Here is a 16714-nt window from a genome sequence, read left to right as displayed (position 1 = left end):
TCTTTATTTCCATCGTTATGTTTCTCCTTAGCTTTGTCTAAGAGTGGGAATGTCTGTGTCTTTGTTGTTTCCTTGTCCATCTTTTTTATTCAGTCTTTGTTTTCGTCCTTGTGTCTTTCCATTTGTATTTTCATTCTGCCTTCACAGATGCTTCAAACATTCAACGCCAGTTTCCCCTGTCTATTTAGGCAGTCGACCATTCTCGGTGGCGTTAAGAAGCTTCCCTAATATTTTTCTTCTAAATTCTTTGCCGAAGTAACCACCTAAGCGGCTTTGGCTCGTTAGTGTTTTCGAGAAAAAAATAAACCCCCAAAAATAGCTATTATTTTCCAAGCAAAATAAAAATAAACTATGAATTATTTTCAAGCAATAAATAAAAATCAAAAAATAATTGTATTTTCTGAGCAATAAGTAAAACTCAAAAATAACTATTAAATTTGAGCTTTTTAAAAACTTAAAAACCTAAAAAATATAACTCATTGCCGCTCATGATAGCCGTATTAACAAGAATTTATTCTAAGAAAAATTCTCTAAATTTTCGAAGTATGTTTAATTATAATTTTTGTAAGTCCGTACACATTATCGCGCATTGATTTAATAAAGATTTGTTTCACGTTCTTTATTAGCCAATCCTACTGCAACAATTTAAGCATTTAATTGATTTATTATAATGCGACAATTTTCAAAACGATTTGCCATTATTAATTGATTACTCAACCACACGAATAGGGAGGTACTAATTAGTTCATCATATTTTTACCAATTAAATTTCATAACAATTTCAAATAATTGTGGTTCTTGGTAAACTTCGAATTCAATTAATTTCTCCGAATCTATGTATGTACACCAATTTGCTAATGTCAATATGTGTATACCTACATACGTAGGTGTTTGTGTATGTATACGAGTAATATTAAATGATATGTGAGCCTCAAAATTATTATGCTATCATGCAGATAAATTTGATATAATCAAATCTTAATTGGTAATTAAATTAAAACCAAAAAAATGGCTCTGCAATACAACAATCAATGTAACGAAGAGCAACAAACATTGAATGAGCCTATATAGGATCGGTAGGTCAAAATTTTATAAAACATTTACACCATAGATTTTTACATACACACAGAGAGTATTCCGAGATTACTCTTAATCGGGTACAATAGGGCATTAATTAGTCGCAACTAGTCTCATACGGGTACTAATGGAGATCAATTAGTCTCGACTCATCCTTTATGGGTATAATTGGAGATAAATTAGTCCCCAACTCATCTCTAACGGGTACTATTAACGATTTAATAATATGTACGCACTTAGTCAATGCAATTTCATGTGCGGCGTTGGCACGCAGAGAGAGAGTATTCGCCTAACAAAACTGAGCACCTCGGTTCGAATCTCAGCTGGCGCAAATTTTTATTTTCATTTTTTTAAAAGTGACTTGTCGCTTTTTATACCCGTTCGGGTATAAAGGGGAACAATTAGTCTCTTCATAGGACATGCTCGAACAAAAGCGATCAGTTCATTCCATATAAAGAGGTCAAAAGTGGTATTAGTCGCATGGTCCTTTGCAATTGCTCCCGGAGTCATCCCGGATTAGTCCAATTTTTTGCAGGGCAGTTCTTGGGATTTTGATCTTTTGATATTTTTTATGTGAAGAATATTTGAGTTCGGTAGAATGAAATTTTACCCTACTGTATCATATCCGATATCCGTTCGGATATTCGTGTATATTTTTGAAATCCGGATATCCGGTTAATATCCGTTCTATTTCGTTATCTGGATATGAACCGAATATCCGCATTTTACACCTCCGCATTTTACACCAAGCTCAAATACGGTAAATATCCATTAGTTGTGCTGTCCGGATATGCGGTGAATATCCCTTAATTTTGCTATCCGAATATTCGGATATCTACCACAGTCGCACTATCGCGGCGGTCGGCAAAGCGTACGTTTCTTTGCTGGGTGGGATATACTGCGCAATATTTAATAAAATTAAAGTAGGTGTGTGGTCAATATTTGAATATTGTTATATCATTTAGTACTATTTACATACATAAATATGTACATACATTGTCTATGATCACTTAATTAGGAACACAAATCATGTGACATTTTCTAATACAACAACTTTTAATTGATGTTGGTGTTAAGCAGTGTTTGCATTATTCAACTTTGCGTTCAACAATTGCGTTCAACTCAACGCAGGGTTGCACGAAAAAAAAGTTGAATGGCTAAATGTTGGCTGGCGACCAACTTTGTTGAAAGCGATTAGTTGAAAGGCCATTCAACCAAAAGTTGAATGCACAGTTGAACAATGCAAACACCTTTTTATGGCGAATATTTTGATATTTTTTCATATTTTGATATTTTTAGCCATTCAACTTTTTTTTCGTGCAACCCTGCGCTGAGTTGAACGCAAATATTGAACGCAAAGTTGAACAATGCAAACACACTTTTAGGTTAGCTTGAAATGGTTAAACATATGATATCGTTACCTACAGGTAAAAAGGTGCCAAGTCCGTTTTTCGAAACTGGTCTGGAGAGACGAAAACTCGATGTATTTTCGCATAATCTTGTCATTCTGCTTCGCACACTAAATTTCGAAAAAAGTGTACTTTACACCTTTTCATCTTTAGGTAGCGATATGCAAAAAAATTGCATCAAAGTATCAAATTTTTAAATGAGAACTAAATAGTCCGAATATGCAGTCGTACAATTTTAATGTATTGTTTGTAATGTTTGAATCGTATCTTAAAATTCGCATAAATTTTTGATTTTTTTTTTGTTTGCTGGCGTTGTTAAGCATTTTCTACCATGTAAGAACATTTCAATCATTCGTTATATGGGCGAAATTACATCTCACGGAGTTGCCATCAACCAAAAAAAATTCAGTTCGGTTCAAACTGGATTGCAGCCCTGCAGCCCCTTACACCCGATGAACTTTGCCAAAGCGGATATTTCACCTATTAAATCTCTGCACAGCCTTGAAATTATAGTTTGCCTATCACGCGTACTTTTCTATGGCTTAAAGTCTGTCAATGCCAAAAAGGTTTTTTGGTGTTGGTTAGTTGGTCCGACGGGGCAGGAAAATTATTTACATAGAGTCTTCAAGCACCAATATAAATTGAATTCTATGTACATATGTATAATGCTTGGCCATTTATTACAGACTTCTAGGGCTTCTACGAAAAACCTTTGTTGCATGAACACTCCTCTCCTCTCTGAAGCTCTTTGAGCGAGTATCTGTGATGCCTTCTGCATGGCCAACACTTTCGCTTCATATGCACTACAGTGGGCGTAAAACTGAAAATATGTTTTTAGCCTCAATTCAGCTGAGAAAATTCCTTAATCGACTCTATCTTCAAGTTACACATAACTCGTATAAGCGTTTAAGGCATTGGGCAAACGGTGAGGTCTGTTGTGCTTGCGCACAGTTGCTGTTATTACAATTTTGCATTTAATTTAAAAAGTAATAGCGAGCATGCAATAGTCGTTACTTATGGATGTGTCCTGATTGTCGCTGAAGTGTCTAGGGTAGCCGAATTTCCTGAATTTTCCAGAATCCGGAAGTATCGGCGGTACTTTTACTGATTGAATATGGCCTACATGGCTAATATATGAATTTAATTTATTTTAGTATTCTTAGTTTTCGATACCAAACTGAACCAACTTCCGAAATATCAAAGTCGCTGGTCCCTAGTGTTGCCAAGGATATGGATGCATGATTTAAGACGATTTTTTTTGCGAACTTTAACAAATTGCCAATTCTCAGGTCTAGGGTAGTTGAGTCGGGACCTGTTTATTGCTGTTGCCTTTTCCTATTTTATGCCGTTACCAAATCTAGTTCTGTTCTTAAATAGTTGAGATAATGGCACATTTGTTCCATGTCGCCCGGTGGTAATAATACTCCTGATTTAGCCAACACATCTGCTCATTCGTTTCATCCTATTCCCTCGTGTTCTGGCACCCCGAATATAAGTGACCTGCTGACACAAAGTTCATCTATTCGATCTCCGCATTGTCGCAAACAAAATGAGTTTATCATCACTGCTGCAAATGCTTTAATGACCGCCTGGGTGTCAGAGTTAGCAGAGACTAATTGATTCGGGCGTAAATTTCGGCCAGAAAAATATTTCAACAGTAAGTATCCGGAACTTTCAATCTTAGCGCCGACTTTTCTTTTAAGTTTTTTGCAACTAATCTTACTCGATACAGGTTTAAAGTGCTCCTATAATACATAGACCTGAAACTCTCTGTACACCCTTAAGGTACTTGACATACTCTTCCTTTGTAATGCCGTCCACCAAACCAAACCAAAAAAAAAACATAACTTCAGTGAGTGTGGCGGGCGGATAAGCTCTATGTCCTATCGAGAGATTTCTTGCTTCTTTCACATTTAACCTCCACGTCAGCTTACTGTTCATAATGACTCCAATATACATATTTCGTAGATGTTTTAGGAGTGGTGTAATATTTTCCAGTTTGGATTGAGGACAGGTCGGAATCTTTTACTTTTTTAAAGTCCCTCTTATCTACGTTCAACTCCAATCTCACACTCAAATCGCGTAGAATCTTATTACGAGAAAAATGTTCACATCAATGGAGAGAGAACGCCACTTTTTGTGGTGCCTCTGTTCGCCTGCCGCGGTGAGTGAATGACAAATGAGAGGACTAATGCCGATTGAATCAAGACCCTCTAAGATAGCCTTTGTAGAGACATTGTTAAGGGCTCCTGATATAATAAGGAAGCCGCCCATTTCATATTCTTCGTAATGTATTAGAGCCTTTTCTAAATATATGTAACATCACACCATGAAGAGCTGTCTTCGTGGATTTTCCCTTCTTATAAGCGTGCTTAGCCGCATGAGTAACCTCTTACATAAAGTTTGTTTGTCCTAGAAAGAAATAGTTTTTTTATATTGAACATTTTACTGATATTTTTTATGCAAATAAAATAGAAAATCATTTTTCTTAGTCGCAAGTTTGAATAAGCATTTGAGTAAAGATTACTATGTGGATGTTTATGTAGATGTTTAATTTACCCGAACCTTGAAAAGATTTTTTTTCGCCTTTGAAATTGAAGCAGGCATCCGTAACCACATGGGCCATCATCAACTCAAGCATCAAGTTTAACAAAAACGACCTGTCCGACGTAGTCAACCATGTGACAATTCAACAAAATTACCCAACCACTTAACTTTACCATTGCCAACCCCATCTGCACTATAAGGCATTACCTTTCAACACTGCGCTGCTGACAGCAATTTCACATCTTCACTGAAGGTAATTGCGCACTCGACTCCGACCGCCCACGCAATTACACTTGAAAATTCATTTCGATGCAATGGTACTCGTATTACTATCTGCAAATATGTGTGTATGTATGCATATACATAAATATATATGTATGTATATATACTACTTATGCTCGAACCCACAAGTGTCCACCTGCAGTATTTTACGTGATCTGTAAAGCTGTAAAGTCAACGCTAAATTGCTTGCTTGCTGCGGATGTGGCTACGGATGTTCTCATTGGCGCATGTGGTACATAGTGCGCCTTAATTTAGGCAACAACTATTAGTAACATTGCGCATTTGATGCGACTGCAATGCATGCAAACATAGCAATGAGGAGCGAGTGACCGACCGACCGACCCTGCGGTTGCCGACTACTAGCGAATGTAAAATGTGATTTTTGAGAAGACTGCTCCCTTCAATTTTCCATTGCTGCTCAAAAATTTTTGTGGTGCAAATCTGCCTGCTGATCCTGCACGAGCCCAGTTAGGCGGTCCCTAATTGCATTGCGCTTTGGCGGAGGGAAAGTGGTAAATGCGAAGGACAAAATATATTTATGTAGGCCTTAAAAGCTGCAGGGGATAGATCGATAGGTTTTTGTTTTTTTTTTTTTAACTTTAAATAAAATTGAGCGTCAATCGCTGGCATGCCCAAAATCCGCCCAACTGCCAGCTACATGCACATATCGCCGGTACTTTGGTAAAACCTAGTATCTCAGAAATGATTCGTATATTCTAAACTAATTCAAAATAGGCCTTAAGATACTACGATTTATTGTATATTATTCTTAATTATCTAAAAAGCACTTAATCTTAAATATTCAGTAAAAAAAAGTTATTAAAAATTATTTTCTGTTATTGATAGAGAGCTTTATGTTATAGAGTGCTGTGTGGGTGTTTATTTTGAGATACGAAGTTTTGCCAAAGTACCGCAAATATACACACATGCATACGTAACTGCAGGGAAGGGTGTGCTCGCAAGTGCCTGCAAAATGCCTGTAATTGTGGTTGTTCTGGCATGCAACATGCATTGACAGCTGCATTAGTAAAGCTTCACCGCCTGCACGGGCACACAGATGACCTCATATGTATGAAAATATGTACACTAGGGTGACTATAAGTGTACAGAATAGGAGGATCCTACGTGTAATTCTAGCCAAATTTTCCGAAGGAACCATGGGTGTAAAACGGTGATGGGCTGCTTTTTATATATTTTGTATAGTCGCGTTCAGAGTAAACGCTCTCTCTGCCCATCGCTGGTCTAAAATCAATTTGGAGTTTACCAAATGGTGAAAATAGGTTTCGTAGAAAGTTTGAAAGTTTTCACTGTTGTGCCCTCTGGTGGAAGTTTTAAGAAAAAGATAAGTTCCGAAATGGATTTCGCATTCTCAAAAAAAAAAACCCTAATAGCCTGTTTTGATACAAAATTTACGACACTAAAGCAAAATGGTAAGAAATCTATTTTCGCAATTTGGCAAACTCCAAATTGATTTCAGACGCATGGATTCTTCTGCAATTTGCTTAGAATTACACGCAGAATCATTCTGTGCTAAACGCCATAGTCGAAAAAATCTCCCATACAAATTGGCTCGCCCTAATGTACATATATGAAGTCTATATTCAGTGCCCTAAATGTTGTCGGCCATTGAAAGTATATTTCTCTTCGTTACACTCAGACTTTTCTACATTGTTTAAGCTGGGATATCTATGTATATGTATGTAACTACATGTTTGTTCGAGGCAATTTTGGACGCACCGTCACCACTTTAGGATATCCTCTTACCTTCGGGGAAGCAAGCACGAGGAATTTAAATGTCACAGGTGGTGTTCCGCGAGGCTTCGTGCTCGGCCCATTACTATGGAATGTCATGTACGATGGGTGCTGCGCCTTAAAATTCCCAACGGAGCCAAACTAATCGGATTTGCGGACGATATCGCTTTAGTCGTCACTGTTTATCATCTTAGCGAAACTTTCGAAACAGCAAACGAAACTATAGTGTCCATTCTGTCGGGGCTTGTGCAAAATGGACGTCAGCGCGCAAAGCAAAAAAACAGAGTCATTGCTCTAGAGCTACAAAACTATCGATGGTCATGTCCTTCACAATAAAAATCAGCGACCACAACATTACTACGCTACCAGCAGTTAAATACCTGATTATCTTGATAGACAGGAGGAATCCGACCCCTTATGCGACTTCTGTGGAGAAGACGCAATAGAAGACGTCCACTACGTTTTTTTTTTTTGAGTGTGGCGAATTTAACAGCACCGGACGCAAACTTCGCGATATATCTGGCATGAACTAGATACATGCCCACATACTTGGATACATGGAATACATGGGTGGGCAAGTGACGCAATAGCAGAGGCGATGAAGAGGCTAAGGACCTTTCCATCCACGATGTAATGCTTGACGGCGGCCCCGTGGGGTGAGGATTTCGATGAAACAACAGGCTTGTCCTGGTTTCATAGGGCCACTTGAGGGTAGTGGGCTATCACAACGCCCCTTAAAAAAAACATGTTTGTTCGAGGAAGCTTAAAAGAGAAGTAATCCCTGAACCGGGTGCATAAAATATACGGTGTTAAAGCTGGCAATAGCACATCCACTCTGACTTTCATCAAGAAGGAAAGCTGTTACTAGTCCCAAAATCTGGAAAGCCATCAGGATAGTGCCTAATTTATTGGCCCATCTACATATCTAATCTATATAACAATTAATCTATCTTATCTATTTATCCAACCGATTGTCGAAACGTATTGAAATAGAGATCCTTTCTAATGACGGCGTATCGATGAATTGATTCGGTTTCAAAGAGAGAAATCAGTATTCACAGTTGTTCAGCTTACACGAACGGCTATAAAGAATAATCTCTGGCTTGGAGGCACAAACGATTCAGTGCACCTGACCTAAAAAATGCATTGAACATAGAAATTGGGAAACCCGGCTGTGATCGGAGTATCCGACTGCCTTCGAAGGCATGATACCGAACTGCTCTCACTCAAGAAGGCTCTGCTACGACACGGCCTCGGGTCCGTAATTGGCACATTGTTGCGGAGCAGCATGCATGATAGTGTTTATAGAGTTAACCGAAAACTAATCGGCTGGTATAGTCGTAAATTTAATTACTAAACACTACAAAATTAAAAATTTAAATCCATCTATTGAAATCTATAATTAAAGGCTCCGTCCAACCGAAGGGTCAGCGTCTTTTGTAAATTGTGTATTAGACTTCATACTTGTTTCCATAAGAAGTGCTAGCCAAAAGTCACAGGTCGGACTTCTTGTCCGCTAGTGTAAGTGGAGTTTTTTTTTTATTATAAATAAAAAGTCAATCACCCAAATTCTTTGCCTTGTCATTATCAAATACAAATAATTAAAAAAAAAAAATTATAGTAGTGAGAAATATTTTTAAGACATGCCTGGAAAATTAAAATCGTCAGAATTGTGGACATACAGATGTATGGTGAAAATTAAAAGAAAAACAAACTTTGCTGCAAAAAAGCTAAGCTCACTTTTTTCGATATTTTCTAAAAACCCAAAAACCAAAAATAAATGTAGGTTAAACCACAAATTAAGAGACAATAAAAACGCCATCCATCTCCCGAGACTAAATTGAGTAAAAGAAAAATAGACAACATTCTGTTATTCGCTCCAAAAAACGGCGCAATTCTTTTCGATGGCGCTTTCTACATAATGCACATACATATGTATGTGAATATGTACATATGTATATGCGTTACCTTCGCTGGCAAGTTCGTTACATGCTACTGTGTATTTTATTCCAGTTTTGTTTTATTTTTATAATCAAATTGCAATCGATCGAAGCCATTGCGAAAGTGTGTGCCATTTACAGAAATTTCCTGCCAGACGCAATGACGCTGATAGTCACTCTTTCATGCTTGACAGAGCACAAGCAATGTGGGGACACGAAAATGCAAAAATCAGAAAAATACAGCTCCATATTATCAAATGGCTATCTTTAACAGCAGAGTTTAATACGAAAAAAAATCCGATGAAGTCTATTACTTAGAATTTTATTGCAAGTGCTTTAAATGTTACGGTAGCCTTACCAAACAGTACATAAACATACTTACATATGTATGTACATATATACGAGTACAAAAGCAACTTTCATTTCCAACACTTTGCCGCAATTCGACTACAACATTAATTAATAATCTTTTTACTAAAATTGCAAGTATCTTCGAAAGTGTTAGTCCTACATAATTTGTAATTTTTTTGCATAGAATCGAAGTAAGCTAAGAAATTTTTTTTTACCACTTGAACTTTGATGCACTTGGACGAGATATTGAGCAAAAATTGTCATATTTCACACAGATTGCCATATTTTTGCTATTACCAATAAAAATTCTAAAACAGCGGATTTTCGGCCTACGTTAATGTACATATATATGTGTGTACATATGTATATAAAAAAAAAGTAATTTTCTCAAGAACGCTTTTAAACCCTTGGCAATTAAGTTGCCACAAAAAATAAAGCTTAACGAACGCTCAAATGCGGTGCAATGCAATAACATAAAAATAACCGAACCGCAAATTATACGCGCGAAGCAGACGGCCCCGCCATTCACATACATATGTACATATTGTATGTACTACATGAGTATATGTCGAGGAAACGTAAAGATTGGCAATAGAAACTAAGCTAATAAAAAATTCGCGGTAATGGCTTTGCAACCAAATTATACATGCATACATATTTACATATGTTTGTATGTTCATGCATACTTAATTTTCATATACTATACATAAGCATGAATATTAGTACTCTTGCATTTGAAGACCAGAGTTCACGAAGGGATTGAGTTATTAAAGCCCTGTATCAAGATGCACTCGTAAAGACATAATATGATATAGAATGTACATACCAGGGACCGTAACGGTTATAAGTTTTATTATAAAAATCACTTTTTAATCGTTATTAACTGAGAAATGACGATTATTTTCCGAGCAAAAAATAAAACTTAAAACGTAACGATTATTTTCCGAGCAAAAAATAAAACTCAAAACCTAACGATTATTTTCTGAGTAAAAAATAAAACTCAAAATATAATGATTAAACTTGTACGCTTTGTACACGTGGCAACGCAAGCACTTTTACACCTAACCATACTTTTTGCTAGGTGTAACTGTACCTTTAGCCAAAATAGGTTGCCTTGCGAAACAAAAAATATATACATACGCATTAGCGTACACAAGGGGTGGGTTTTGGGGTTGAAACCCCCCCCCCCCTCCCCCCCTAAGGCTGATAACCTCAAATACAATCTGTATCTTAAAGCTAAGAATCCAGCTCTCAAGGAAATTATAAGAAATATTTATTATAATTTCTGTTGCTTGAATAAAATTTCTTTTCCATTTCTCCTTGAACTACTATCTTTCTAATAAAAAAAGGATTATTGAAAACGGTTCACGTGGTCCAAAGTTATGTATTCCGGCGAGATGATAACCTCCCTTTTTTTTGAAGTCGGTTAAAAGCGTTTGAGTTCTGTTAATCTTATGTAAATAAAGTGCAGTTTATGAATTTTAAAACGTTTATTTATTTATTACATACTGTACATAAAACTTGCATAAATGTATTTTAAAGAGGGTATTATCTGAAGCAAATTTTCAGTATTTTCCGGTGATATATCTTCAGAAATATAACCCCCCTCCCCCCCCCTTTAAAATATATTCTTGGGTGCGCCCCTGTACATACGTATTCCCCCTCATAAATTTTCAGACTAAGACACTGTCTCGTACAAATTGCCATTAAAACGTAACCGCCGAATTGGCAACTTTGTAAAGCAGCAATCGCCATGCAAACTAAGGCAGTTGTCGAGCGTAAAGCTGAGCTGAGTTGAGGAGCAACGCAAATGTAATTTTAAGCTTGACAAATTGCAATAAAGCATGCAGTAATGCATTGGGCGAAAAATAGCAAAAACATTTACATGCATAGCATTGGAAAAGAGTGCATAAGAAACGGTATAATAAAATGCAAACCGACACAAACTTTTGTAAAACAAAAAGAGTGATTCCTTCGCACACACACACACACACACACACACCCCATATGACGTGGAAAATGTGTGTGGAAGCCCTTAGTCAAATTAGGGTAGAGCATCAGCAACACGCTCGTAAAACCTAGATAGAACAGCACCAAAAACGAGCCAGCAGTTGCAAGTAATAAAACAGCAAATCCAGTGCATTGAGGAATTTCACGAAAAATTCTCGATATGAGCTTGTGTGTGTGTGTGTGTGTAGCTGCACAAAACTATCTCATGCGCATTCATGGCACCAGTGTTGCCAGAAAAAATTTCGTTTGGAGCCAAATCGGGCGAAAAAGAAAAACTTAAAAGAGCTAAGTAATGCTAATAGTAGCTAAAATGAAGAGCTATTTTTTTTTTTAAGTTGAGCATTCGTTGACATAAAGTTGCTTTTACATTTTACATTTAATCTAGATTTAAGAGTTCATAGTGGAGTCTGCATTTTCCCGTGAATACAAATGTATGTTTTTTCACTGCATTTCGAAATTTGTAAGTCTATCAACGCTTAAGTTTTGGCTTTCCTCTTCTACCATGGCCGCCTGAGAGAAAATACACCGTCTGAGCTTATCGGAGCTCGAATTACTGCCCTGTATGGTGATTGTGTACTCCCGCGCACGTGATAGAAACTAAATGACCTGCTTGCCCATTTTTAATTTTTTGCTTAAGTGCCATTTGCATTAGGAATGCAACTTTTTTAAGTATTAATCGAAATAGAATAACATAAAGGTATCGAAAATAGCCTGAGATCACCAAAGCCAAAGGAATTTTATTCAACACTTGTACAATGAAATTACAGATTTTTATACCTTTCATGAGCATGAAATGGTATTATAACTTTGGTCCGATGTTTGTAAGTACCAGAACAAAAAGAGATAGACCCATTAAAATGTATACTTATATGATCAGGACGTCGAGCTGAGTTGATTTATCCATGTCCGTCTGTCCGTCTGTCCGTCTGTTTGTATGCAATCTAGTCTCTCAGTTTTCGAGATATCCTGATCAAATTTGGTAGGTGGGTGTATTTTTATAATGTATTAATCATTTGTCGGAACCGGAAGAATCGGACCACTATAACCTATAGCTCCCATATAGCTGATTGTTCAGATATGAGATTTTTCGTTATAATTTCTCCATTTATGCAGCTACGAACATGAAATTTTGCAGCCCTTGCACCCATTATAAACAGAATGCTTACAGTGAAAATTACAAAGATCGGTTCACTATAACCTATAGCTCCCATACAACTGATTGTTCAGATATAAAATTTTTCGTTATAACTCCTCCATTTATATAGCTGGGAACAGGAAATTCCGCACTGTGTTCAATATTTATCAACAGAAAACTTACAGTGAAAATAACGAAGATCGGGTCACTATAACCTGCCGCCCGCATACAACTGATTGTTCAGATATGAGGTCTTTTATCATAACTCCTCCATTTATGCAGCTAGGAACATGAAATTTCGCACCATTTTCACTCATTATTAACAGAATATTTACAGGGAAAATAACAAGGATCGGGTGACTACAACATATATCTTCCATTCATCTGATTGTTCAGATATGGGATTTTACTGTAAAACCCCTTTATTTGAACAGCTAAAACTGATAAATTTCGTAAGATATTTTATAAATAATAATACAAAGTCTACTTAGAAAATCGCCAAAATCTATGCTGTATCTGTATGCTTTATCACCTATAGCACAGATTGTTCAGATACCAGTTTTTGCGATATATCTCCTTTATGTAGGAAACTAAACCCAATAAATTGTGTTACCGGTTTACATACCGATCTCATAGCAGTGAAAATCACTTCGATTGGTGCCATATAAAGTATATCTTCCATACCTCTGATTGTTTAGATGCGATTTTTTATATAAGTATGTAACTCCTCTATCGATGTATGCAGATGTATTCAAAATCAGTAATCTGTCAAACAAAAATTTGCAGACGTTCATGAAAGTTATGAAGCCTTCGGCATAGCCGAAGACAGCGCTGCTCTTACTTGTTAATTTTAATATATTGCCAAATACAACTAAAACTTTCTGGAGCTAAGAAAGTGCTAAATAATTTTTTTTAAAGAGCTATGAGATTAATCCCAATTTTCGGAGCTGAATAGAAAACTAAAGAGCTAAATCTAGCTCCAAAAGCACCAAAATGGCACACATGTGTATGCTATATATGACTGCAATGCCACAAAGGTAGTAAAAGAAGCGTAGCGCAGGGCAAGCGGAGCGTATTGGAGAGCGAAAGCACAGGGAGTAAAAAAAAGGATAAAAAATAAAAGCTCAAAAAAGCGTATATTTCATGCCAACCAGGGAAACCATCTCGTGGGGAATTCCCCGATTTGCGAGGAATTTGAGTTTGCATGGGGAATGGGCCGTTTTTTGTGGGGAATTTCAGTTTACGTGCACAATCGAGAGACTGACTGCTTTTTGTGAGGAATTAGGTGTTAACTAGTTTATTCTTTCTGGCTTCACCGATTTTATAATGAGGTAAAAAATGCAACTGCAACTAAAGTACTGATTATGCAATCCTGCAAATTATACAAATAACCGTTGATTTAGAATTTTTCTTGTCGGATTTGTGTTAACATAACGAATAAACACACTTTTTTATGTGGATGAAAACCGAAACACCTTAAAAAAAAAAAAGTTTAAAACAAAAATTTTTAGCCACTTTAGACTTGCATTAATAGAATTGAGTGGGCTACAAAACTGCATACTCAAAATCTTTCTAGAAAATCGAATTAAAATTACACAATGCCTGTTAATGAATTAACTATATTTTTATAAAAAAAAATGTAAATCAAATTAATAACAAAAAAAGATAATTGTGAAAACTTGTCAAAATTTGGCGCGACTAAAATTTTTTCGACCACTATATGTGTGTAAGCATTATATGTAATTTTTTTTTCTTTATTTGTTAACTAACTTTATAAAAGTTTGGTTTAGTCTCTGAATACATACATAGCTGAATGGGTGGGGAATTTTACGAAATTTCTGGCAAAATCGGGGAATTTCATCGTCGAAATCGGGGAATGCTCAAAAATGAGTGGCTACCCTGATGCCAACACAGTTTGATGCTTGCTTGCTTGCATAAAAGCGCTCTGCAGGCGAATGTGTCGTTGTTTTTTGCAATAAACCAACCAGTGTGCTAGTGTTAGCTACTTGCTGATGCAATGAATGTGAAAACTATACTGCATTAAGGTGGAGCGAAAAAAAAATCTATTTTTCGATTTTTAACTTCTATAAGTTTGGAAAAGTTGCGTAATATGATCATACTGAATCGTTTGAAACCATTTTCTTATCGGATAATATTCACGGTCGCCACAAGAGCCTTGTTGTTTAGAAAAATCTCCCAAATCGTGGTTGTTTTATACTTTTTTTTTAATATTTTCTAGAAACATTTTGATTGTGCAGTTCTGTAGCTCATTACACTTAAGTATAATAAAATGCCAGTTTCAAGTTGCTAAAAAATCCATTCAATGTGATCACGTTACGCAACTTTTCCGTACTATTCGAATTTTGAAAACATAAAATTCATTTTTTTTTCGCTCCACCCTAATCTATGCGCATACATACATACACACATTCCAAAGCAGCAGTGATGCGTTTTTGTGGAGAGGCAAATGGCTTAGTTGTGGTTGTTATTTTTTTGTATCAGTGGAAAATTCAAATAGTTATGAGGATAGAATGTAGAACTACATCATTCGGTTTCCTTTTTCCTTTTTGCATTCCAAAATACTAATAATAAAAGTTCAAAGAATATTTTGGCATGGTAAATCAGCGCAAAAGAATTTGTGCGCAACAATATTCAAGTGCTTCCAGAACATATGTATGTAACTATATGTATACATAAATACATGCATATGCACTCAGCAGGCGACGGCACACAGTGAGACAACGCCGGCATTAAATACAAGGAGTCATTGTAGAGCTCTGAAATTTTGCACAGGTTATTTTTGAGACAATTCCAGTTTTTAAAAAAAAAATTAAGAAAATTCGCCCACTTTTACGCCCACCTGCCATACAGTCGAAATTTGTAAAATGCCGTATTGTCCGTAATACTTTAGGTATAACTTTCAATTTTCGTATACTTGAATGTTATATAGTTACAAACATTATTTGAAATAAAAATTGAACTTTGGCCCACTTTTAACCCCATCACCCATACTACCTCAACATAAAAAGTGCCATATTTTCTAAAATATATTAAATACAACCTTCAAATTCGATATTACTGTAATTTATATCATTTAAAATGTTTCATGCAAAAATTACAATAACACGCCCACTAATACGCCCACCTCCCATTGAAATGCAATAAAAAAAAAAACAATATTTTTTTTTCATTCAATCAATAATTTTTTAACATCATCATGGTATTCTAATTTTTTTAATTTGTTTCTCATTCTAAATGAATTAATATAAGGATCTGATGATATTTGCAAATAGGGCATTACATCTTCATTCGTAGAAATACGTGAATTTTTACGAGAATGGAATAGCCTACAGTTTCTATACTCCTTATTCATTGCTTCTTGCGCTTCTTCGGATAACATTCCTGTAGCAAAAAAAAAAGTTAATATTAAATAAAGTTTAAAAAAATACTTTCAAAAATAAAAATTGCAAACAAACCTATTGGCAATATAGCCTCAGATACCATTTTGCTGCCGTGAATGAGAACTTTATGCACAGTGATGGGCATGTAGTACCAGCCATAAAGCTCTACATATAATTTTGCAGTGTCCATGCAATACGTATGGAATTTACCAACATCTATATTTTTACTACTATTTATAGTATTTAATATAATTTTAAAGCGGTGAATTAAGTCTACATTTACACCAGTTATGTCAGCGGTTATTTCTGGATGTTCAAAAAATCTTCTTCTGGTTGTTCCCATGCCTTGTTTCACCACATCGACTTTTAAGCCCAGAACTAATTTGAAATTTTTTTTCATTTCTGTTTTAACAGCTTCTTTCTGTTCTTTTGTATCTTTATTTGTCCTCCACGCTTTGAAACTTTTATTATAACCGAGATGTAATATACATTCCATGAATTTTATTCGAGCATGTAGCGGCGAAATTCCAAATTTCAATGCTTCAGCTGAATTTGTTCTCAAAATAACTGCATCCAAATTATTCATTTCAGTAGGTTTTGCTCCACATATGAAACAAACAGCCATCGAGCAATTCTTACTGACTGTTGTTGCCACTTTTCCGTCAATCATCGTCATAGTTAAACTATGAGATATCGCAAACTTTTTGTTGAACATTTCGAATTCTGTCGTTTTTAAATTTTGAATTTCTGCATTTACACGATTTACTTCATTGTTAATAACATCTGCTGCTAATATCTTGCACTATCAAT

The 16714-nt window shown here is 35.9% G+C and overlaps 1 protein-coding gene across 1 annotated transcript in view; it reads right to left on the bottom strand.

The window, feature by feature from the left end:
• Nucleotides 1-16195, bottom strand: part of LOC118750977 (proteoglycan Cow-like) — a 67993-nt gene extending 51798 nt beyond the window's left edge. The window contains exons 1-2 of the mRNA XM_036485734.1: nt 15980-16195; nt 15805-15905 (exon numbers count right to left, since the gene is read on the bottom strand). Of these exons, the coding sequence (XP_036341627.1) occupies nt 15805-15905; nt 15980-16094 (216 nt within the window). The 5' untranslated portion in view covers nt 16095-16195. The remainder of the gene's footprint in view (nt 1-15804; nt 15906-15979) is intronic.
• Nucleotides 16196-16714: the final 519 nt, after the last annotated feature.

The sequence above is a fragment of the Rhagoletis pomonella genome, unplaced genomic scaffold, assembly GCF_013731165.1.
Source record: "Rhagoletis pomonella isolate Grant_MI unplaced genomic scaffold, Rhpom_1.0 Rhpom_scaffold_00478, whole genome shotgun sequence".
NCBI classification, from domain to species: Eukaryota; Metazoa; Arthropoda; class Insecta; order Diptera; family Tephritidae; genus Rhagoletis; species Rhagoletis pomonella.
The sequence above is the reverse complement of the archived record's forward strand: the minus strand, read 5'-3'. Positions and strand labels throughout refer to the sequence as shown.